Source organism: Thamnophis sirtalis, unplaced genomic scaffold, assembly GCF_051295495.1.
Source record: "Thamnophis sirtalis isolate CommonGarterSnake01/CBP01778 unplaced genomic scaffold, rThaSir2_p1.2 scaffold_8, whole genome shotgun sequence".
Lineage (NCBI taxonomy): Eukaryota > Metazoa > Chordata > Lepidosauria > Squamata > Natricidae > Thamnophis > Thamnophis sirtalis.
Genome location: NW_028261388.1, coordinates 57,231,436 through 57,255,170, shown reverse-complemented (window position 1 = coordinate 57,255,170; position 23,735 = coordinate 57,231,436). Strand labels below are relative to the sequence as shown.

At 36.4% G+C, this 23,735-nt stretch overlaps 1 protein-coding gene across 10 annotated transcripts in view; it reads left to right on the top strand.

The window, feature by feature from the left end:
- The window catches only part of KDM6A (lysine demethylase 6A), a 281,963-nt gene that overhangs the window by 166,166 nt on the left and 92,062 nt on the right, over nt 1–23,735 (top strand). For 5 of the 10 annotated variants that reach the window (XM_014069580.2, XM_014069581.2, XM_087721738.1 and 2 more), the window contains 7 exons: nt 1,260–1,358; nt 1,762–1,981; nt 2,502–2,636; nt 3,066–3,215; nt 3,703–3,801; nt 4,348–4,452; nt 5,395–5,790. In XM_014069580.2, coding sequence (XP_013925055.2) covers nt 1,260–1,358; nt 1,762–1,981; nt 2,502–2,636; nt 3,066–3,215; nt 3,703–3,801; nt 4,348–4,452; nt 5,395–5,790 — 1,204 coding nt within the window. The remainder of the gene's footprint in view (nt 1–1,259; nt 1,359–1,761; nt 1,982–2,501; nt 2,637–3,065; nt 3,216–3,702; nt 3,802–4,347; nt 4,453–5,394; nt 5,791–23,735) is intronic. The other 5 variants (XM_014069584.2, XM_014069585.2, XM_087721739.1 and 2 more) reach the window with 2 other exon arrangements.

Here is a 23,735-nt window from a genome sequence, read left to right as displayed (position 1 = left end):
TAGCTTATTTGTCACTTTGAATAGTTGTATGATAAAACAAGTATTCTGGAATCCTCCAGATATTTTTGGTTCAATTTCAAAATCTTTATTTTCATAGCTTGTATGCCCAGTAGCAAGGGATAGCTGATCCCTATTTCTAAAATATGATGTATATAAAATAGTTCAGTAAAGATTCCGTTTTCCTCAATTTTGCATTGCTAGTTTCTGATAGTCTTTCTGTGCCGATATAGAACTAGTTCTTGATGTATGTCCTTTCATTTAGCAACTGTTTGAAGTTGTCACGATCCCAAAACAAAGCCACTTAATGTTTGGTCCTCGCACTCAGGCCTGTTGTCATTCAGAGATTTAGAGGCTTAGTAACCATCATGCATCTATGGCTGTTGCAACATCTGGGATTGCCGTTTGCAACCTTCCCAGCCAGCTTCCTACAAACAGACTCATTGGGAAATTCATCAGGAAGGTTGCAGGTTGTAGTCACATGATGTCTTAATGACTGCAACAAAAAATAATAAAATTGGATGTGATGCTCTGCACTTAGTAAGATGTAATAAACACTCCATTTAATGAAGAATTTTCCACTCCCTATTGGAGTCATAAGTCAAAGAGTATCTGTCTTGCTGTATTAAATTCAAATAAGTCTGAGATTTTATTAGGAAAGCATATTATTTGTAGTAACTATTTATTTAAAAGTCTGTAGAATGTATGAAAATGCTCCTGATGGTTTATATTCTATTCCAATTTTACTGTTTAATTGTATTCTAAAATAATATCCCTGAATTCTTTATTTTAAATTAATTTTCTGTAGCCTTAGTGATGCACTCAGTAACTAATTTCTTCAATTTAGTTTGGGGGAAGAGAAATAAAAGACAGATTTTCCACATAAAATATTGGTTGTTTTCAGTTCACATTTCATTCTATATTAGTTCTTCATTTATTATGTAATATTGGCAATTATAGAATAGGATAGAATTATTTATTGGCCAAGTGTGATTGGACACACAAGGAATTTGTCTTTGGTGTAAATGCTCTCAGTGTACATACATAACCTATAAATGATGCATACAATTGTATTTCATAATGGTAGAATTTTTTTGATGGTTGCAAGGTTCTGGTAAAATTGATTCTGGTGAAATTGATGATAAATTGGACGAGGCAGCAAATTGTAAGAATACATAAATTGTAATTAATCCATGTAATATTAATAGCAAACAATTATAAAATCAGTCTCTAGCTTTGTTTTTATCCATCTTTTCTTTCAGGTGCTATTCAAGTATTGGGAAAGTTCAGGATGCCTTTATTTCTTATAGGCAATCTATTGATAAATCAGAAGCAAGTGCGGACACATGGTGTTCTATAGGGTAAGAGATTATGAGAGAAGTAATATAACAAAATTTAATATAGTTCATCAAGATGCTTTTTAATATATGTTTTATCATATAACTATCTTGGAACTGCTTTTATGAAATGTAAAGTTATTATAATTTCTTATGCTAGATATTCTTCACATCTGAGATGTATATATTCTCAAAGTTAATGTTAAGGCTAACGTTTAGGCAAAATTTACTAAGCACCTTAGGATACAACTTCTTGTTTAAAAAGATATTTGAAACATTTCCAAACATTCCATTATAGTAAGTTGAAGTTTTATAGCTTTATTATTCAAGAAAATTATGCTTATCACTTATTTTAGTACAAATTGAGACATATGATGAAACTTTGGAGGTGATTTTGTTACTTACAATTGAGTGTTTGTCCTTTTAGTGTGCTGTACCAACAACAGAATCAGCCTATGGATGCATTACAGGCTTATATCTGTGCTGTACAATTGGACCATGGCCATGCTGCAGCCTGGATGGATCTTGGCACTCTCTATGAATCCTGCAATCAGTCTCAGGATGCCATTAAATGCTACTTAAATGCAACCAGAAGCAAAAACTGTAGTAATACCTCTGCACTTGCAGCACGAATAAAGTATTTACAGGTAAAAACATGGTCTTAAAATAGGGATCTATTTAGCAATAATATCAAGTTAGAAAGGAGGAGGAAAATAAGGACACAGACATTTTATATGTGATTGTTTCATAAGCTTCACAGTCTGTTTCCATATGCATTCAGGACATGTCATAGCTTGCAGTTTCATTTGCTTTTTCATTTTAAGTGGGTCTCTATTAAGTATTTTTTGTATTTTGATATAATTTATGCATATTTTGTGTTGTCTACATTTTAAGTTATCATAGCATTTAGTAAGAGAATACACACACTATCTTTTGCTCTTGTTAGCAACTTCAGAACCAAAGGATTAATGAGACCACTGAAATCAGAGCTCAGTTTTGTTCCAATTCTCACAAAGGTTTATATCTGGTTACCCTCTTTATCCGTCCCAGATTTAAAATTGATCCTTTCTAAGACATAATAGAGTACAGAATTTAGGAAAATTTCATGGACTTGATCTTACTAAATTAGGCTTGTGTTAAATTCACTTTTTACATAATTTTTCCTAGGCTCAGTTGTGTAACCTTCCACAAGGTAGTCTACAGAATAAAACTAAATTACTTCCTAGTATTGAGGAGGCATGGAGCCTACCAATCCCCGCAGAGCTTACCTCCAGGCAGGGTGCCATGAACACAACACAGCAGGTGAGAAGTTGGGTTATGTTCTGCAGGTGCCCAGCTTTTTAAGGGTTCTTTTCAATCAATCGTAGTAGTCAAAATTATTTTGCTGTAGCACAGAGTTAGTTTTCACTGGTAATAAGACTTAATAGCAGAGGGAGAATAAGGAACCTCCCTGTCATGGAAGAAATATGGGGGTACCATTTTAGAACCTTTGTGGATTTCATAATTATCATGAAGATATCCCACATAGAATTTGCAGCAGTTTTTTGTCTGTTTTGAAAACAAACCCATGAAAGGTACACACTACTTCTTTGATACTATGAAATTGATTTTCAGTAAATAATTTCAGAGTAAATTCATAGCCCTTTTTAAAATGTACAACTGGTAAAAGATACTATTGAAGGAACAGTTTAAAATGAATAGAACCATATTTTCTCTCCCTCTGATTCCTAGGCTTGTAAACCTCATCAAAATACTGAACCTGTTCTAGGCCTCAGTCAGACACCTATTTCACAGCAGTTGCCACTACACATGATTCCTTCTAGCCATGTAGATGACCTGTCCAGTCCAGCCAAGAGGAAAAGACCATCTAGTCCAACCAAGGTATATATACTCATATAAGGGCCCCACTTAGTTTTAAGAATCAGCGCTTCAAAAGAATTAGGGCATAACCAAGATAGGTCTTTATAACAGTTATAATATTCACAACTGTGACATTGGTGTAAGAGTAGTTCACCATTACAATAGCTATAACAGCACCATAGCAGAAGGTATGAAAAGAGCCATCCCATTTTGTCTATCATATTTGTTTATATTTGGAATACTGAATCATCACATGGATGGTGTCGTAGAAACTACAATGAATTTTGGTGAACTTTGAAACATATATCATTTGATTTTATTTAATTATTCATCATAATTGGTTGTTTTTTTGCATTATCTCATATATTAACCAATGTTTTTTTTTGTATTTAGCAGTATTTTATTGTTCCTTTAATAATTGATTTGTAGTGAGCACCATTGAGAGAATTTTAATTTTAGATACTCTACTAACACTATTATTAATGTTGTTGTTATTAATTGTTTTTAGAACACTTTAGAGGCTTGGAGCAGTGGCCACACAATGTCACATCCTCCTCCAGTACAGCAGCAAATACATTCTTGGTGCTTGACACCACAGAAATTACAGGTGAAGGTGTTTCTTTTTGTTTTTTTACTTAATAACATATAACTATAAAATCAGTACGTTCACATCTTGCCTGATGACTTAGCTAGTTTTTTTTCTGATGTATTTTTCTTTTAGTGTATGTGTGTGTCGATGTGAGTGTATTTACTAAATGTTTTTATTTATGTATTCGTTTTCCTCTTCTAAGACATTTAAATTTATAAAAAATTATTACTGTAGTTAAAACAGTTTTTGTACATATTGTGCATGTTACTTGAAAACATTGTATTTGTATGAAAACACATTTTTATTGTTTGAATGGGTTGTCGTAACAAACGTCCTAGAAAAGTAGTTTCATACAATGCTTTTGCTCTTCAGAGTTTCTTTTTTTAAGGGTATAATTTTGATACCCTACAATATTTGATAAATAAATGAAATATTCAAAAGATATTCTTTGTATACTGAATCAAAAAATGGACAGCTCTGGTTTTTTAACAGGCTTAATGCCTAGTATCTCTTTTCTCTCTAAGTCATATTGTGATAAGAGATATATTTTTATTTCTTTTTCAGCACTTGGAACAGCTGCGTGCAAATAGAAATAGTTTAAATCCAGCACAGAAACTTATGCTGGAACAGCTGGAGAGTCAGTTTGTCTTGATGCAGCAACACCAGCAGGTGCCAGCAAACACATTTACTTTACAGATTGTTTTATAAATGAAATTGGTTGGATTTTTAAAATTCTAGGATTTTAAATATTTATGAATATTTTAGTCATTCTTGGTCAGTGTTGTAAGTATGGGGGAAAAGGATGGATGAATAAATATATTAGAAGGAATTCATATGGTAAATTAGCATAGGCTTATTTTATTTTATGAGATAATATAGTGTAGTTATTTATTCTTCAATTACTGACATGGAAGTAGTACACATTCATAACATGGTATTTATTTTCTGCCATTAATTATGAACTTATATAGAGATGCTAGAGAATTTGGTGAAGTAAACCTCAAAAGTGTTATTTTACAGCACTATTCCAGTCTTTATTAGATGACAAGATACGTACCTGAAGCAAAGGTGTTTTTTTAAAAAAAAAAACAAAGATGCACATTTTTGCATAATAGTTTTGTCAAAAAATATGTCTGGCTTTAACAATGTATTTTAGAAAACCTGGGGCAAACATTTTATGTTGAGGCATATACTGCTCCTGGCTGTATCACTTATTCCTGATTCCTGTTGGATTGTTATTATGTTTTACTATGCTGCTGCTGTATTTATTTCATTTTTGCCAATGTACTTTTGAGAAGTACCTTGCTGCATGTTGCATGTACACAATGACTTAAGAATGACAACCATGTACATAAATGCCACTTTTGCCTATAAAATATGCTAAAGGGATAACATTTTTTCATCGTTACTGCTTAATATGATCTTGCTCACACAGAATGATTTATATGTCACATTATGGGGTTATATAATTTTGTACTATCTTTTATGGGGTATACCTTTATATTCATAAACTTTAGAAGAGCGTGGTTTAGGTGTTAATACCTGCTTCACCAAAAATGTTTGAGGAAATCATAACTATAATTTGCCAATCTTTTATTACCTTTTTGTTAGATGAGGCAGATGGGAGTTGCACAGGTACGATCTACTGGAATTGCTAATGGGCCAACAACTGACTCATCACTGCCTACAAACTCTGTCTCTGGTCCGCAGCCACAGGTTGCTCTAACCAGAGTACCTAACATCACGCAGCACGGAATCCGTCCAACCTGTCCTGGGCAGCCTATGGCAAATGGACCCTTTTCAGCAGGCTCAGTTCCCTGCAGCACAGCAAAAACGCTGAGTAGTACAGACACTATTTTGATAGGCAATAATCACATAACAGGAAGTGGAAGTAATGGAAACGTGCCTTACCTGCAGCGAAACGTACTCTCTCTACCTCATAACCGCACAAACCTGACCAGCAGCGCAGAGGAGCCGTGGAAAAAACAACTATCTAACTCCACTCAGGTAAATGATATATCAATTTAATTTTTAATGCTGATGCAAGAGCATAATTTTCTATTCCAGTTTCCATTCAGTAGAAATATATAGGTAGTCCTCGACTTTCAACCATTTGTTTAGTGACAGTTTAAAGTTGCAATGGCATTGAAAAAAATAACTTATGAGCAGTCCTCACAGGTACAACCATCACTGCATCCCAATCAGGGATGGATTCCGGCAGTCACTATTGCTGGTTTCCTTGTGGGTGCGCCGCACACATGCACACACTTGCTGTGCCTGCGCACGCTTGCTATACGTGCATTTGCAGTGCAATAAAAATTGTTCTGCGAGTGTGCAGAAGCAAAAAACAAGATGATGGCACCTACAGCGCTGCCTGGAGACCAGTTCAGGGGCATGGCAGGCCTGGGTTGCTGCTGGTTGCCAAGCTACTACCGGTTCAGCTGGACTGGTAGGAACCCACTACTGATCCTAATGGGTGCTTGGCAACTGGCATGTATTTGGAACAGTTTCAGTGTCCCAGGGGCATGTGATTGCACTTGTTAATCTATGTTACTAAGTAAAGTACCTTCCAAAATGGAACAGTTTATACGATACAGATATATTTAAATAAAGCATAACATTCACTGATAATCAGAAAGAACATGAAATATTTGAAACGCCAGGTGATATTTATATTTACTAAGTAAACACAATTGAATAGATTCATTATTTTAAAATTTCTTAGTATTTTTATTTAAGTATTAATATATTTTTGATAAAATTTTAGTTTTCTAAAAGAAAAAAATAACAAACGTAGGAAATGTTTGCCAAGAAAATGCAGTATTTGTTTCTTTTTGAAAACTCAAAATAAGGCATCAGTTTTTTAATTCATAATTATTAAAATAGAACTATATCTTACTTAGAAATGTAATATGATTTCTTCCACCAATACAAAATGGGTTTAATCACAAGAGTAATTTATTTGCTTTATCAGTTTTCATGATAGAAAAATATTAATAAAATTCTAAACACAGTCAAAAATTTAACCAAAAATTTAAGGGGATTGATTTGGAATAATTTCATTTATCATTGAACTTAACTCGTCTATTTACTAAATATTGAGCTTTGAAATATATTTCTCTTAGGAAATTCATAATAATACATTTGGTGTTTAATTAAGTAACCATATGTCTCTACAGAGATTCCAATTGGATATCTGAATGTGAGGTATCAAGATATTCCTCTTCTTCATTCAGTAGTCATGTTACTTGTGTATTGGATGTTATATTTCTACCTTGTGATTTTTTTCTTTTTCAATTTCAAGGAAAATTTAGACAACCTATGCCTTCTTGGGTTATTGTTTTAGAGATATTTCCTTACCAGATTCATCAAGCCATTCAACAATGGCAGAGTTTCAAGTGTATTTGAAAAGTTCTTAAAAATTCAGAGAGATATTCAGAGATGTATATGCCTTGTTAAACTTTATAGCACACTTAAAGATCATCACAGGAAATGTTTTGTGACATTTTGTATTATATCATAAACTTTATATATGTGTCTGTGTGTGTGTACATACACACACACACACACACACACACACACAATTTTGGTTGTAAAATGTTTTATAAAATTCGTCAAATTTCAGTTTCACAAAAGTCATGGGTCCTGGACTTTGGATTCCTTCTGTATGTTAGTCCATTTGAAATATCTTTCATATGTTAAGTGTTGCCCAAGTAAAGTTTATGGGAACAGCAAAAGAAAATTGGTTCCCCCTCAATGGGCTTTAATATGTAAAACTATATTTGTCTAGGTTGACTGCTTTTCAGTATGATGAAAGCAAGGGGGGGGGGAGATTCGTTTTTAAGTCAGTTAAATTGAATAGTAAATTGGAATCTTATTTGATTCTTACAATCTAAATGAATAATGTTTCAAGTATATCAAGTTCGTAAAGAAAACGATGGATAAGAATTAATTTTCCTAAACTCCATCGGTTTTTATAGCTTCTTGTGAAGTGCTTCAGATTAATCCTCCTCCAAATTGTTCTATGTAAGGAATTCATTTAACAGGAATTCTCTAGAGCAGGAGTGTCAAACTGGTGGCCTATAGGCCAGATGCGTCACGTGCAGGCCACACCACTCCAGCTCCAAGAAGGGAAAAAAAGTTGTGATACATCACATGACGGCAATAGGACACTGTGAGTTTGACACCTGTGCTCTAGAGGGAAAGGACATTTGGGCAAGGACCTCTAGGGGCAGGTAAGAAGAAAAGTTTTTTTTAAAAAAAGTAAAGTAAATTTGAATACAGATAATTAAAATGAAAAATCTTTCATAATAAATAAAAACGTACAATTAAAATAATATTGAAAGTGTTTTTCATTGATACTCATAATTTCTCAGGAGATTCACAAGAACAGGTAGAATTTGCTTTTGACCTGAGTAAATCCATGTATTTCTCTTTTTCGTATTAAAGATTTCTCATCATTTTCTATCAATTTAGTTTAGGGTATCTTTTGAATATGATGAATTTAGAAATGTGTTAGAAATCTAGAAAATCCTGTTGATACCCATTTTAGATATTCATTCATTCATTCAATTTCTATGGCTGTCCATCTCAGTCAGTGACTCTGGGCAACTTACAATTCAGAATTGTACAATTTACAATTTAAGAATTTTAAAATATTTTAAAACAATAAACAGTAAAAACATTAAAAACATCCAATTCAATATACAAAAGAAATTATATTTGACCAATTAGCAATATAGCCAGGAAGCGCAACTCTTGGCCATTCAGCACTGCATACTTGGGAAAATAGACAGGATTTTAGGGACTTATCAAAGGGTAACAGGGTTGGGGCCATTCTGATATCTGAAGAGAGGATGTTCCATAGAGCCACTGCAGAAAAAGCTCACCTTTTGGTCTCTGCCAGCTGACATTTCTTTGGTTGATGGGATCTGCAGCATGCCCATTCTGGCTGACCTAGTTGGATGGGTTAGACTCATGAAAAAAAGATGATCCCTCAGATTTTTTTATAATCTGATTGTAGAATCTGATTTTTATAATCTAAAACTGTCAGGAATATAATGAGTAAGGGACTTTTGATCTTTTATTTCTTAATAGCATAAAATAAAATTTATTTCTTTATTTAATTTCTATAACTAGCCATCACAATCCAACTGTCTTGTCCAGAGACAAGTGCTTCTTCACCACATTTACAACCCACCTGCCACACTCCCTGTGGTACATGAATTGATGTGTGACCTTCCTTATGAGAGAGCCAGTTTAGTGGTTAAAATGCTTACATAGAAACCAAGAAAGTGTAGGTTTAGTTCTTTCTCCCTTAGACATGAAAGCCAATTGGATAACTTTGGACCAGTCTCTCTGTCTCAGCCCACTCTCACCTCCCAGGGTTGTTATAGACAAAATAAGAGGTAGATGTATATTTGCCACCTTGAGTTGATGTGCCTCCCCCATCTCCCTCCCCAAAGGAGGGATACAAATCTAATACCCAGGTCCTTGGGAAAGACTCAGTAGATGGATAAGCTTTGCTTCCGGAAATCCAGCACCATCTCCTTTGTCATGCTAGTGTTTAGAGGTAAATTGTTTTTTGAACACCATGTGGATAGCTTCTGGACTTCTTCCCTGTTGTGTCTTCTGCAAACTTTATTATGATGTTGGATGGATCAGAGGATATGTAGTCATATGTATATAGCGAGTACAAGTAGGGGCTGAGCACACAGCCCTGAGGGGAGCCTGTGCTGAGCTTCAGAGTGGAAGATGTAAAGAACGTAGCCCTTAATGTCTGTGGACAATCCGTCAGGAAGTCTTTGATCCAGTCACAAGTGAGGGGTTATTTCCTACATAAACAAAGATAGTGCTAGGGGTTGGAGCTACTGGACAAATTGATGTAAGGACTGTTGACTGAGCAACCAGGACCAGCAATTGCCGGTCTTTACCTGGCACAAATGTACACAAATTGAAAAGAAAGAAATATAAATATACTGTTACAAATGAAGTCCAACAAGAAGAGGATATCTGAAAAGAAGGCACCGGTTCTGGAAACAACATCCAGAATCAGAAATAGCAGAATAGTGACAAGCAGATCAAGGTTCATTTATAATCTGAAAGAAACTATTCACAGAAGCAGGTTGGAAGATTTACAAAGACCTACCCCAGGCAAAAGAAATTGAAGCCTTGCCAAAAATAGCTCACATTGTAGAAGTAAATTATAAAGCCAGCATAATGGAAACCAACATAGATATTGAAAAATTTTCATTCCCAATCCAGGCACCTTCTCCTCTGCCTTCTCTTCAGAAAGAATAAAGTCCTCTAACTAAAAGAAGAATTAAAACAAAAAATAACTGAGCATCCAGAACTGCATAAAAGCAGCATTAAAAAAACCTGGCACAAATTATTAAATTACTTTTAAAAACTAGCACACATTTAAAAGATGCCAATATTATAACAGCAAATATAAGCACCAGCTCACTACAAGAGCTGCTCTACAGTCACTTGTTGTCAAGCAGTTTAACAACATACTGCAAGGAAGTGAAATTGAAGATAAGTTAACATCTGGCACAATCAGTGATGGGTTGCAGGCAGGTACCATTCTGGTACGGTGCTCTGGAGGGCCCGCCCGCCTGAGCTCTTTACCTGTCCCTTAAAGCCTTCGGCACTTACGTGCATGGCTTGCGGAAGCATCGCTGGCAGCTACAACGCATGTGCGCCCCACACGTGAGCTGTGCACGTCCATGTGGGTGATGCCAGGCCCGTTCCAACTGTACTGGTTGGAACAGGGTCCATAACCCACCACTGGGCAAAATCTACCTGCTAATGAATAATCCAACAAAATAGACAACATCAGATAACCCCAGGCCAATTTCCTCTTAACAACAACTTTCAAATTGCTAACTGGTGTGTGGTAGCTGATGCAGCCCTAAGAGCATGTAGTTGAAAATAAGAAAGTAAACTGCCCAAACAGCAGAGGAATGAAAGAGCAGATACTAATTTACAAGATGATTCTGGAAAACTTTGAGAAGGAAAACCATCTTGAATGTAGCTTGCAGTGATTACAAGAAGGATAATCAAGTGCCTAGAAATAACATGAGTCATCAGGAACATCAGAAGCTTTGTATAAAGATCAGAAGTACAATGGAAGACACAGTTGATGATCAATAGTGATAGACTGGGAGAGATTAATATCAAGAGAAGAAACTTTCAAGGATTGAAAACCATTGCTGCTCGTCATTGCCCTGTTCCTCTGTCAACAAACTGAACATGTCGGGTCATGGCTATCAAATATCAAAAACATCTTCCAACCTTCATTTGCATGAAGCTGTATGGTAAAATGCTATCTGAAATATAATCATTGCTCAACACTGTCTGTATATACAGTCAAGATACTGCAGTGGAGTTTGGACTGGACAAATGTGTCACCCTTACCAGGGGAAAAATAGTTAAACTGAAGGAATCGAGATGCCCTATATAAATAAGAGTCTGGATTAATATGATTACTATAAATACCTGAGCATCCTTCAAGCTCAACATCAAGTACACTGAAGTCAAGAAGAAATTTGAAGTGAATGCATCAAGACAGTGAAAAAGATCTTAGTCCAAACTCAATGGAAGAAATTTCTTCAAGGAAATTAATACCTGACCAATTCCTGTCATTAGATAACACAGCTGGAATAGTGGACTAGACTCTTAACAGAACTGGAAACAAAAATAGGGGCACATGGAATAGTACAAGTGCATCAGACAATTGAAGAAGAAAAAGGGGCATTGAAAGAATATTTGATCAGAGATGTACTGAAGATAGCCTTAACTGACTACTGGAGAGATCAAACTGGCCTATAAGAATATGAATAATGAAATGAAATAATAGAGAAGAGATGTGGCAAGGCAAAGTTTTAAAAGGCCAATAAGTTAAAGAAATTGCAAATAATAGCAAAACTTAGCAAATAGCCAAGAGCAGGAACATTGAAGAAAGAGACAGGGGAACTGATTCTGTCTGCACAAGACCAAGCCTTAAGAATAGACGCGTACAAAGCCAGAATTGAAAAGACAGCAACAGGCAGCAAATGTTGCCTTTGCAAAGAAGTTGAAGAAACAGTAGACCACTTAGCTGCTTCAAGAAGATCATACAGATTGACTACAAACAATGGTCTGACAAAGTATTAACAATGATGTCTAGGAATACTGAGAGAAATGTTGTTTTCCTGTAAGCAAGATCAGAAAATAGACAAAGTAATAGAAAATGAAGAAGCTAAAGTAGCCTGGGACTTTAAAATTCAAACAGACAAGCAACTGCCACATAATATGCCACACTTAACCGTAGTTAGTTAAAAATACCAAAAAGCCTGAATAGTAGACATAGCAATACCCGGAGATAGCAGAATAGAAGAGAAAATCTGAAGAAAATCACAAAATACCAAACATGAAAATAGAAGTAGAACAACTATGACAAAACAAAGGAAAGATAATACTAATAGTCATAAATTCCTTGATTACAGTCCCAAAACAACTGAAACACCTCCTGCAATGATACTTTTAACACTATCAAAGAACAACATCTGCCTATCCCTAGTCCTTATGAAGTACTCGATATATGGATAAAAATGGCAAACCCTTTAAACATGTGGCTGACTTTGCAACAAACCATAATAGCAGTTGCCAAAATGATTCACTGAAATGTGTAAAATCATCCTGTACGATTAATGAAAAATTGGTGGGAAAATAGTTTTAAAATAGTAGTTGAAAATGAGCAGGTTAAAATATTGTGTGATTTCTGAATACAAATTCTTAAAATCTTGATTTATAACACAGCAGTTATCATTATGTTTTAAAAGAAGAAAGCATGGATAATTAATGTGGGAATTGCAGGGAATAGTAGAAGATAAAGAATTGGAGAAGGTTACAATGTATTCAGATCTGACAATTAAAATTGAAAGGTTCTAGCATAAAGCCGATTGGTTATTGACTCATTTGGTGCCATACTAAAAAATCACTTAGAAAATCTGTGCATTGACAAATTTTTCATGTGTTGATTGCAAAAGGCCACATTACTTGGATCCACATACTATGTTGATACATTACTTCTTCCTACGATATGAGGAGAACTCAATTTGCCTAAGGCCAACACCAGCTCAAGAACTGTCACCTTCAAAGTTACTTTAGGCAAGTGACTGCTCTGTGTTTATGCGAGGATATAGTCCCCTCTTTATTACAGTTTAAATCCAGTGCTGCTTTTTTCCTCCTTCCCCACTGTCTGGTGACCACCCTGCTTTGGGCTTCTCAGTCATGTTGCTAGGTAGCAATGGATTGTTCATATAATCATGCAACTTACATCATTGTCCTCTTTATTATACCTCCTCCCCCTCTAGGTGTCTGGAAAGATCAAAAACCATTCTTTTCTGATACAAAATGTTTTTCCTCCCTCTGGTCCATAGAAAAACACCCCTGTTTTTACAGGTGCAGAGTAGTATAAATGGATTGTATACTTTTTGTCTCCTTCAGTCTTCATTGCTGAAAGCTTCTCTTTGGCTGTAAAAACAAAAGTATTGCTTTCACATGAACTTCCCCCATGTGACTGGGTAATTATCCAAAGATAGCTGGATTTTAACCTCCAGTAGTTGGGTCTGCTAGAAGCATATCATGAATGGTAGCCTACATCATGAATCAGGAGTTTGAGCAACTTGTAATTTTTGAGAACATGAATAAATGGCCATTTTCCTCAGTAGAAGAAAAGCTATGGGAAAGAATGAAGTAGACCATTTTAGAAAAATATCAGCTGTTAGCAAAACAGTATTCAAAGTATGGACATGATAGGTCAATTGTAAAGTCTAAGGCTTTTGTCAAGTGAGTGGAGGCTGCAACCTGGAGCTAGGCAGGTATATATATTTTTAGATACTCAATTGATATGTTGCCATCTCATCTAGTAGCAAATCTAGGCATCTTACAATAATTGAAAAACCAATAAGAAATTTATTTTATTTATTTATTTTATTTGTCTTGTATGCCGCCCACTCCCGGAGGACTCCGGGCGGCTCACAAAAGACAAGGGAAAGGGGGGAACAAGACAAAGACAACATATTAAAAACAAAACCAACATTCACAATTTCTATGGAGGTAGATGTTTCTCAGCTCCCCCCAGCCTGCTGGAACAGCCAGGACTTGGTGGCTTTGCGGAAGGCCGGGAGGGTAGTAAGGATCCGGATCTCAACAGGGAGCTCGTTCCAGAGGGCCGGAGCTGCAACAGAGAAGGCTCTCCCCCGGGGAGTCGCCAGCCGACATTGGCTGGCAGATGGAATCCGGAGGAGACCCAACCTGTGCGATTTAATTGGTCTGAGAGAGGTAATCGGCAGGAGGCGGTCTCTCAGGTAGAAACAAAAAAAAATATCAAAATAATAAATAGTAACATTAAATTACGTTAAAGTTAGCAAAGATGGGGAAAGGCAGTAAGGTGCACATGGGGGAGAGGTGGAGTTTTGGTCTGTTGACTACCTCCAGAATGGAGCCACCCCCATTGGGGCTCCAAACCAGTTAGTAGAGCCAGATCTTCAGGCCCCTTTGGAAGATCAAAAGGGTGGGTGTGAATCTTACCGGGGGTGGGGGTGGAAGATCTCTGAAAACAGTTGATGTCCACTATGCTGGAAAAGGCTCCAAAACTATTTCCAAAGAGTTTGGACTCTACCAGTTCACTGCGAGGCAGACATTGTAGAAATAAATATAATTCAACCCCAGGAGTGGTTGACTAACCAAGATCACACCAGGAACAAGGTGTGTAATATTCCCAGAAATCTCAGGAGGGGGGGGGTCTATGATAATTCGCCATGGCCAACTCGCCACAGCCAATTTGCCGTGGGACAACTCACCAGAGGCCAACTCATAGCAGCCAACTTGCCACAGCCAACTCACCATGGGACAACGTAAGGGACAAGAGTTACACTAATATCAACAAAATGGTGGAATAGAACCATTAAGGAAAGAATGCAAAAGGAGGAACAATGAAATGTGAATGACAGAAATGCAAGTATTTTTTTTAAAAAAATAATTGAATTGTTAAATTGTTCTATGGCAACTTGTCCCATGGCAAATTGGCCACGGCGAGTTGGTTATGGTGAATTGTCCCATTCTATCTCAGAAAACCCCAGGATAATGTTTATAGAACTAAAAAACCCTTGGATTGGCAAATGTAAATGGTTATGAGATCATAATCAAGAAAACACTGAACAACAGTGGTATGCATGGCAGCATTGCAAGAGGAAAGCCAATATCCTCAAAAAGAATATTATTTACCATCTTCAATTTGTGAAAGACATGGATAAAAAGGCCAGTAAAAAATATTTTGGAGACAAATGAGACTAAAATTTGGCTTGAATAAGTGTTATGTTTGACAAAACACTGCTTTCCAATAAAAAATTCTTAACCTATTTGTGGAATATGGCCGTGCCAGTATCATGGTTTGGGTCTGCTTTGCTGCCTCTGGATAAGGGCATATGTATGGTTTATGAAGCAATTCTGAATTATACTAGCAAATTCTATTGGAAAATGATAGTATAAACCATACAACCATGGAATGATTAAAACAGAAGAATGTTAATGTTTTGGAACAGCCACGTCAAAGCCCAGAGCTCAATCCTATAGAAATGTTATGGAAAGGAGCTGAAGCAGGCAGTTCATATGGGAAAGGCCACCAACATCGCTGAACTGAAGCTGCTCTGTAAGGAATGCCTACAATTCCCCCATAATAATGGGCAGGAGTAATCAACAGTTAACAAGAAACGCTACAATTATTGCTGCCCAAGGAGGACACACAGTTACTGAAAGCAAAAGTTCATATACTTTTGCCATGCACAGATATGTAGTTTTGGATTATTTTCCTTAATGAATCAGAGAAATATAGTGTTTCTGACTTACTTGTTTAATTGGGTTCTCTTTATCTAGTTTTAGGGCTGTGTAAAAAATAGGGCATGTTTTAGGTTATATCTATGCAGGGTTCAAAACCTTTAAGCTGCACTGTATATAGTAGTATCACTTGGCTGGCAAATGCTAACAGGAATGGAATACATGGTGAAGAATATTGCCTAGATTTTCCAGAGTGGATCAAAACTATGGTTCCAAAAGGAAGTTGAAAATACCAACTTATAGAATAATGGAGGCATAATCAGAATAGTGAAGGATTGTCTGGAAACTGAAGGCTTGGTTAAGTCAGTCAAAGGCTTGTTGTGCCTTAGAATCCCATTAAAAGAGTACATCCTGAAATGTGTGAATATTAGTAGCTCAGGCTGGTAGTTAAGCTGTTGGTTTGAGCTCTGAGCTTGGCAATTTGGTTGCAAATGTTTCATCACCATTCAACGAGATGACACCATGAGTGTGTTTTGAGTTGTGCTCCTCTATCAGAACACAGAAAATAGTAAACATAATCAAAATGGAGTAAATATAATCATAAACAATCTTATAAATAAATGCATTAAGTCCTTTATTTCTGTAGCAGAGTGATGATGATCCAAATAAATAGTACTCCAGTAAATATGAATGCTATACAAGTTTATGCTCCAACGGCTGACACACATGAAGAGGATTTAGATAAGTTATGCCAAGATGTAAGCAGTGTACTGAAAACCCTAAAAAGTATTGATATCACAATACTCATGGGGAATTTCAATGCAAAAGCGGGAGAAGGAAGTGATATTCCTATAGTTGGAAACTTTGGCTTAGGAACCAGAAATGGTAGAGGTGACAGATTTGTAGACTTCTGCAAGGAGCATAGGCAATGTGTGAGGAATACTTTTTTCAAGCTGCCAAAAAGACCTCTACACTTGGAGATCACCGGCAGATACACGAAATAACATAGTAAGAAACCAAATGGACTATTTTACAATAAACAAAAGATTTAGAAACTCAGTAAAATCAGTAAAGACATACCCAGGTGCAGATGTACCATCCAATCATAATAATCTACTTGCCAAAGTCCAGCTGAAATTAAAAAGGATGAAAAATCTGAATTCTCCTAAACCAAGAATTGGCAATGACTTAATTATTAAACATAGAGATAAGGTAAAAGAAGAACTAGAAATTCATTTAAGATAAACCAACAACTTGGATAATGAAGACGTAGAAGTGAATACATTTGAAAATGTAAGAGTAAAGGTAAAAAACTCCAAACAGAGAGAGGGAAACCACAAGAAACAACAGTGGTTGACAGATGAAATTCTTCATCTTATTGATGAAACAAGCTCTTATAAAAATAAAAACAAAGAAAAATACAATGAATTGCAGAAAACAATTAGAAGAAAAATTTGACTGGCAAAATAAAAGTGGTTTGCAAAGAGGTGCAAAGAAATAGAAGAGACAGAACATATGCATAGATCATTTCAATTTACACAAAAAAAGTGAAAGAAGCGGCAGGCGTCTACAAAAAGAAAACCAACAACTTAGTTGATAAGGAGGGGGAAATTATCTTAGATGAGGATGAAAAACTAATAAGATGGAAGGAATATAGAATATATCGAAGAACATTTTAGGACACTAGGGATGATATTGATATGGGAAGTGGACCAAACATCATTATGGAGGGTTGAACATGCAAAAAAAAAAAAATAGCAAAAACAAGAATAGCCACAGGACCTGATGATATACCAGTAGAAATTTTAAAATTGCTGGAAGACAATGGAAAGAATTTTTTACTGCAGCTCTTCAATCGAATATATGAAACAGGAAAGATACCAAATGATTGATTAAAGTCAACTTTTGTGACAATCCCCCCCCAAAATAAATGCAAAGAAGTGTAACAATAAGTTTAATGAGTCCTGCCCTGAAAATATTCCTGAGAATAATTCACCCTAGAATATACAACAAAATTGAGGAGCGTCTAAGTAACCCACAATTTAGTTACAGAAACAATCTTGGTACACGAGATGCCCTATTCAGCATTCATGTTCTTGCACAGCACTGTAGAAATGTCAGTCACAGTGCTTACATGTGCTTCATTGATTGTGAAAAAGCATTTGATAAAATAAGACCTAGAAAACTATTACAAATCCTGAAACAAGTGGGACTAGATGACAAAGACATCCAAATCATAAAGAATCTATATTGACATCAGGTAGCAAATGTGAGACTAGGCTGAAAATACTCAGATGATGCAGTAATACGAAGAGAGGTGAGACGGAGTTATATTCTGTCTTTACTGTTGTTTAATATCTACTCTGAATCAATTTTCAATGAAGCACTGGAAAACATCGATGCTGGCCTCAAAGTAAACCGTGTTAGGATCAACAACTTAAGATGATACAGTTCTGCTTGCCCATAAGCATGAAGACCTTCAGTTTCTCATCAACAGTCACAGAAATAACTGAAAAATATGGCTTGAAGCTTAACACTTCAAAAAGCAAAATCATGGGAGTCAGCAAACAATTCATTAATTTATCACCAATAACTTTGGAAGGAATACCACTAGAAAAAGTTGAAAGGATAACGTACCAAGGTTCAAATTTACATGAAAGCTGGAAGATGAACACTGAAGTAAAAACAAGGATAGAGAAAGCTCGAACCGCATTCTTCAAAATGAAAAAGATCTTCTGCAGTCACGACATAAGCCTAAGATTGAAAATCAGGCTTGTCAGATGTTACATCTTTTCAATCCTGCTCTACGAAATAGAGAGTTGGTCTCTTGACAGAAAGTCACTTGAAGAAACTAGAAACATTTTAAATGTGGATTTACAGGTGGCTGTTCCATATAAACCGGGTTGACAAAATCAGAAATAAGGAAGTGATAATCCATCTAGGAAAGTGAAGGTAAATCATCAAAACCATAAACAATTGAAAGTTAGAATGTTTTGGACCTCTAATGTGACACCCAGAAGAATACGGCATACTTCATTTAATCCTCCAGGGAAAGATTGAAGGCAAACGAGGTCCAGGCAGAGGTCTTGGCTTTAAAATCTAAGGGACTGGTTTGGACAAAACTCAGCAGCACTTTTGTGTGTGGCTGTTGATAAAAATAGGATCACCAACATGATCATCAACATCTAATGATGGCTATGGCAGGAGGAGGAGGAGAAGGAGAAGAAGATGACATGGGTCTTTAAATACATTTTTATGAGATGCAAATTAGTCTGAATGTCATTCGTTTGGAAATTTCTGAATCATGGTCTGATTTTGAACTGTTTGATTGGCTGGCTGTTGTTGCTGGGCATTAAGTACTGTGTGAGATGCAGATTAGGATTAGAGTTGTTTATCTGGGTGCTTCTGAGTCATAGTCTGGTTTCAGCTTGTTTGATAGTTTGAATAGTTGTTGTTTGAATTGTTGTTACTGAGATGTGGTCTGATTTCTTATGAGCTGATGGGTTATAATTTTGATGCTGCATAGTGAGGTGCCTTGTTTGTTTTAAATGCTACCTTCAGGATCATGGTTGATGCAGTTCTTTCATTCTCAGTGATTGGTAGACTGGGTCGATGTGTCTGTTTATTGATTTATTGGTGAAAAATAGTAACAACAGCCAGCCACTCGACTATCAAACAAGACGAAACCAGACTGTTGTGACTCAGCAGATGTCTGCTGTGAGTCTTTTCGGGATACAAGATTCATTATGCAGCTGGGGCTTGTTAGAGGCAGGATGGAGATAAAAAGACGGATGCTGCCACGCCCTAGTCGCAGGAGTCAACATACGTTCCTTCATACGTTCCTTCGTGCGTTCCTTGATCCTTGATCGTGGTTTCTTTGCTGTACACTTGGAAAAGTGGTTTGACTTCTGTAACCCTGATTTGTAGAGACTTTGGAAGAAGGGCTTTGCTTTCGTTTGATCCACCTTGTATTGAAGTAAGAGTTGTTTTGTGTTTCAGTCCATTATCTTCTGGCAGAGACTTTAATTAGTTTATTTTTGGGCTCGAAGCCAGTTTGAACTGAGAACTGATAAAAAGAAGTCCCTTTCATTTTGTTTGCCTGTCTTTTGTTAAGAGCCGTGAAGGGGGGACAGAACAGATTGACTCCTGCCTGACAAGCCTTAATCTCAGTAATTATGGAGTAGATAATGGCTGAAAGTAGATTAATGGCGCAGCAAATAGCAATGTTGTCGGATCAAATTCAACAGTTGCAGAGAGCTGCAAATCCCCCCCCCCCAAAGCCAAGGAGGAAGTGCCCAGTAGCCATGCCAGATAAATATGATGGGAGTCTGGCCATGCATTCTTGGGACAATGCCAGCTGTTTATTAGGCTGAGAGCGGAGGACTTTCCCACTGACCGGACGAAGGTGGGATTCATGATCAGTTTGCTCTCAGGCACAGCTGCCCGGTGGGCTACCCCCTTGTTAGTTCAGCAGAGCCCTTTGTTGGATGACTTCCAGGGTTTCTGCCAATATTTCAGACGGATGTTTGAAGATCCGATCAAAGGGGAAACAGCTGCCAGAAGTTTGAAATCACTGTTAGCCCAGGGATCTGCAAAGTTGGCTCTTTTAAGACTGGTGGACTTCAACTCTCAAAATTCTGGAAGTTGAAGTCCACCAGTCTTAAAACAGCCAACTTTGCAGACCCCTGTGTTAGCCCAAAGCCTGGAGCTGGGCTTTGCTCCCCCATTTGTGGAGCCTCGAAAAGCGAGGAGGGAGAAAAAGAGACGGAGGCCAAGGAGCTTTCCCCCAGCAAACATCTAACCAGGGAGACAGGCAGTAGCAAATTAGCTGATCACGCGGCACGCACGGAAAGTGAGATCCGACCGGGGTGGGCAGCGAAACTCCAGGGCTCTCTGTTCTAATTCCCCATGAAAACTGTTGCCTCTGAAGCATTTGCTCCAGTGTTTTCAACCTTTAAGCGCCCCTTTCCCTTTTTTCTTTTCAATCCATACTGATTAGGGAGAATCCTGAAGTCGGGCAGCAATGAACTGCAGTAGGAAAGGTTTAGTTGGAGGGGTTTTTGATTGTGATTCCGTAGCCGCTCTGTAGTTTGTGTCCAGCAGATACGTGACGCTGCGTGGCAGTTAAAAACTACTGCGCGGCGTATTGCAGCCATGTGCGTGGCCGCGCACGTGCGCACCTTAGAGGGAACAGTGACCATGTCTATGAAATGTAGGTCTCTAGCTTGACTTGGAATTCAGAAATAATGCAACTTGCTAAGATGAAGTGTAACATATATATATACTGTTCTAGGAGCACATATAACTGCCCATACTGCTGCATTTTATACCAGCTGAAGCTCCTGGATACTTCTTAAGGGCAGCCTCCCCCCGTCTCACACACACATACCCAATAAGCCATTTAATTGATAATGTTCATGTTTTCCAGTTTCTCATTTTTCTTTTATCTGTTTTTTTCTTTTCTTTAATAAATTATATGATGTTATACAGACATCATATACAAACTTTTGAGTCGCTAACACAAACTGTCTGCAACTCCAACCTAAACTAAACTAATCCTTTCCTGCCTTTTCCTAACTTCCGGTTGAATATTTTTTTTAAATCAAATTTCTATGTTTTATATTATTTATACATATCAATGTGTGAATGGTGTGTTATCTGGGTGTTATACATTCCAGTACATATAAACATAATCTTATTACTCCTAAATATTACATTTCATTCCCATTATCTCATATTATTTATACATTTTTATCACCCTTCATTACTAAACCTTCTTTCTATCTTTTGTATATCTTAGTATATTGATATATAATTGCTATTTTCCCTCTATTTTTATACCTATTTTAACTCCAACCTTTCATATCACTATAATATTCAAAGATGTGTTTTTTACCTCTTTTGTTATTCATGTTTCCTTAATTAAATCAAAATTTCATCCTTCATTCTTTCATTCAATATCTCCGTATACATTTTAGTACTAATCACAATCATTTATACATTTGGAATATGTCTATTAATGTTCTTTCCTGTTCTTCAATCCATATTATTATTCTACTATTAGTACAAATGTTTAATTTATTTATTTATACACACACACACATTTACCTAATCACCCATTGTTTAATTCTACCATTTCACTGTTATTCATATTTTACACATATTTAGTACTACAGTCATTCAAAGCCTAATTTCAATTCTTCATATCGATTTATATTAATATATTATCCTGATAGCTATCACATTGCTAACCTATTTATCCAACCCATCTAATTCTAATATTAATACATATTATTGAAATATATTCATAAATATATTATTTTAACTCTATTTTCCCTTATCCATCATCTCTTACCCACATCTGAGCCTTTAATTTTTTCTTTTCCATATTTGTCCCTTAAGTCTTTTACTCTCTCTGTTTGACTAAACAATCTGACTTTATCTCCCATCTCTACCCTTCCCACTGTCTAGTTCCAGAACTATCTATTCTACATTCTATCTCTTTTCCCCAATTCTTTTCCTGTTTTCACTCTTCCCTTTTTAGATCTTTCACATTATTTCCCCCTTTTTTAAATTCCTTAATCACTGTTAGTTTTAGTAACATCTTATTGTTGTTCTTGCTGATTTCTCTCTGTTTTCCCTCCTGTTCTTTCTGGTGGGTCCATTCTTTCTTCATTATCCTGATCATTGTTCATAATCCTTTGTATTATATTTTCCAGTTTTTGATCTATACAGTCAAATATTTCCTCCATACTTTGGAAAAGTTCCATTTCTTTAGATTCCACTCACTTCCATCTTGTATTGCGCCTGTATTTAGTCAGTGTCTTTTTGAGCCCGCTGTCCAGAATTCATTCATTCAAAAGTTAAGACTTCCAAGTCAGTTTTAAGTGTCTCATCAATAATCAATCCAATCAGTTTAAATTCACTAGGAGGTTGTCCATGCCTCTTCAAATTACTTTATGTGTTAAATAATGTTCAGGGAAGTTCAGGTACTCTTAACTAAAGTTCTTAGCTAAAAATCAAGTCACCAGTGGTCTTAGATCCATGTCCAACACATTTTTCAGTCCTTTTAAATGATTATTTCCAAGTTGTATATTCCCTTTTTCATCAGAAGATGGCACTCTTGCTTCTGTCTGCTTCAGTCTGTCTGCAATATTGTTGACAGTTCCAATTTCAATTGTGTGCCCGTTTGCCACTTCAACAAATAGCTTTAAATATGCTTTCCCCTTGGATTTCTGGGGTCAACTTCCAACAAAAAATATTTTCTCACCCAGATCATGCTCTATTCACTTTCTCCACACCAGCACAGTCTTAGGTATTCAGGCTGTCCCCGGCTTCATGACAACCATTTTATTGCCCCTGCTCTTCGTTTTTGGATGAGGGGGCTTTCCGAGTCAGGGAGGAGAGATGCAGCTCTCTTCAACCCGCCCAGTGGTCCCCCTTAACTTCACCACTCCTACAGAGTGGATATGGCTCGAATTGAGCCCTTTGACGTAGAGAGCTCGGAATGGAGTCGCCGTCCTCACTTCCGAAGGTGCTGGATGTGCAACCGGAAGTCCGGTTAAATATTCTTTTATGCTTGTTTGGATTCATAAACAATATAGATGTATGAACAGAGTCTCAGAATATAGCCCTTTTGTAAGTAGAACATTGTCCTTATAATTAATTTATACATAAGAGTTTTGATTTAACCACATTGATTTTCCTCTTAGATTATCTTAAAATGGTAGCATTTTTGGTGCGTATAGAGTTGATTGGTGAAGGAGATTTATAAGTAATTACGTGACTTGATGTGTGAATTGTATTAAAACTGCAAGTTATAGAATCTTATTTAAAATAAGAAAATCAAACATTGCTACATATACAGTGTAGCTTAGATGAAGTAATATCTATGTGATTGCAACTTACACTTTGTTCAGTGGTGACAGTTACAAGGTAACAGAAGAAAAATTCTTCTCAGTAGTTGGAGAGAACTGCTAATACCAATAATAGGATGTTTAATCTCAGAATGAGATTGTTTATATCTTCTTTTTGGGGCGAGATTTTCTTTTTCTGTACATTGAAAAGTCCTTGTCATCTTCTGGTTAAAAGAGGCATTATTCTAGAAATGTACCTCAAAATTCTTTTTG